This window comes from Aegilops tauschii, chromosome 3 (assembly GCF_002575655.3).
Source record: "Aegilops tauschii subsp. strangulata cultivar AL8/78 chromosome 3, Aet v6.0, whole genome shotgun sequence".
Classification (NCBI taxonomy): domain Eukaryota; kingdom Viridiplantae; phylum Streptophyta; class Magnoliopsida; order Poales; family Poaceae; genus Aegilops; species Aegilops tauschii.
The window spans coordinates 476,055,053-476,056,853 of record NC_053037.3 but is presented as its reverse complement, the minus strand read 5'-3'; the positions used below and the strand labels follow the sequence as shown (position 1 = coordinate 476,056,853).

The 1,801-nt window shown below is 44.5% G+C and overlaps 1 protein-coding gene across 1 annotated transcript; it reads right to left on the bottom strand.

Moving 5' to 3' along the window:
- Window positions 1-1,025: 1,025 nt before the first annotated feature.
- LOC141043034 (uncharacterized) lies at window positions 1,026-1,421 on the bottom strand. The gene has a single exon (XM_073511951.1). The coding sequence runs from the start codon at window positions 1,419-1,421 to the stop codon at window positions 1,026-1,028; it is 396 nt and encodes a 131-aa protein (XP_073368052.1).
- Between the last annotated feature and the right edge of the window lie 380 nt (window positions 1,422-1,801).

Here is a 1,801-nt window from a genome sequence, read left to right as displayed (position 1 = left end):
TTATTGGTTTGGTTTGGCCAACTAGATTGATTTATCTTTCCATGGAAAGAGGTGCTTTGTGATGGTTCGATCTTGCGGTGCTCAATATCAGTGACAGAAAGAGACATGGCACACATGTATCATTTCTATTAAGGGGAACAAGATGGGGTTTATTCATCGTCATCGTTCTTATTGTATACCGGTTTTTTTCCGTGAACATAATACACCAGATGCATGTTGGATTGCGGTCGATGTGTGGAGTAATAGTAGTAGATGCAGGCAGGAGTCGGTCTACTAATCTTGGACGTGATGCCTATATACATGATCATTGCCTTGGATATTGTCATAATTATTTGCTTTTCTATCAATTGCCCAACAGTAATTTGTTTACCCACCGTATGCTATTTTGTTGAGAGAAGCCTCTAGTGAAAACTATGGCCCCCGGGTCTATTTCCTATCATATATTAAATCCGAAATACCTTGCTGCAATTTTTCTTTATCTATTTTATTTTGTATTTTTGTCAGATCTATTTATCAAAACATATACAATTTAATCTATCTCAATACCGTTGAGGGATTGACAATCCCTCTTACGCGTTCGGTTGTAAGTTTTTGTTGTTTGTGTGCAGGTGCTGTTTACATAGTGTTGCTTGGTTCTCCTACTGGCTTGATGACCTTAGTTTCATAACTGAGGGAAATAACTACCTTTGTTGTGATGCAGATACCAGCGCAGATTACAAGCAATCAGTGGTGCATAGTAGTAGGTTCAATCTTGTGGTGTCCTACATCACTGTAGTTCCGCGAACAATTCCCCAACGAGCTTGAAGCACTCTGAATGCCCTCTCCACATCCTTCCTTGCTGCTTCCTACATTGTTGCAAAGTGGCTTTGTTTGTTGCCCTGTGGTTCGGGTATGGTCTTCACAAACGCCGCCCACTGAGGATAGATGCCATCGGCAAGATAGTATCACATGTTGTAGTCACGACCATTGACAGTGTTGTTGCATGGCGGTTATTCCCCATTACAGAGCCACCTGAACACCCGATATCATTGAAGCACATTGATGTCGTTGTGCGAACCCGACATTCCAAAGAAAGCATGCGAAATCCATAAGCCAGGTGATGCCACCGCTTCTAGTATGATGGTGGCCTCTTTGGCGTGACCTTGATACATTCCCCGCAAACCTTTGGGGCAGTTCTTCCATTGCCAATGCATGCAATCAATTGATCCGAGCATTCCTAGAAACCCTTTGGCCTCTCCAATAGCCAACCACTTTTCTGTGTCCTGCGCATTTGATTCTCTCAGATACTCTGCTCCAAACACCTGCACCACGGCGCGGGCAAACTTGATGGTAGTCTTCAGGCAAGTGCTCTCTCCCATCCTAACCATCTCACCAACGGCATCTGCGGCAGTACCAAGTGCAAGCATCCTCAGAGTAGCCATACACTTCTTCTTAGCAGAGAGAGAAAGTTGGCCTCATCAATCCCTGGTGAGCGTGAAGTAGTCATCATGTGCCTCCACTCCCTCCACAATGTGCAAAAACAATGGTTTCCGCATGCGAAAACGGCGACGAAACCATGGATCATCTGGGAAAGTCTGGTTCAAAGCAAAGTGGTCCTTCTGCAGTAGTCCTGCTCCGGACACCCTATCCCGATTGACCACTCTTGTCCCTTTGATTAAGCCCTTGAAGTTGAGAATATGCTCCACTTGCCGGTTCATTTTCTGTTCCATGCTCATGTGCATGAACATGTCCACTTCATCGGCTAAATCCGAGGAATCGAAGAAGTCATCTTGAATCATTTGATCAAGCTCCATCTGTCCAT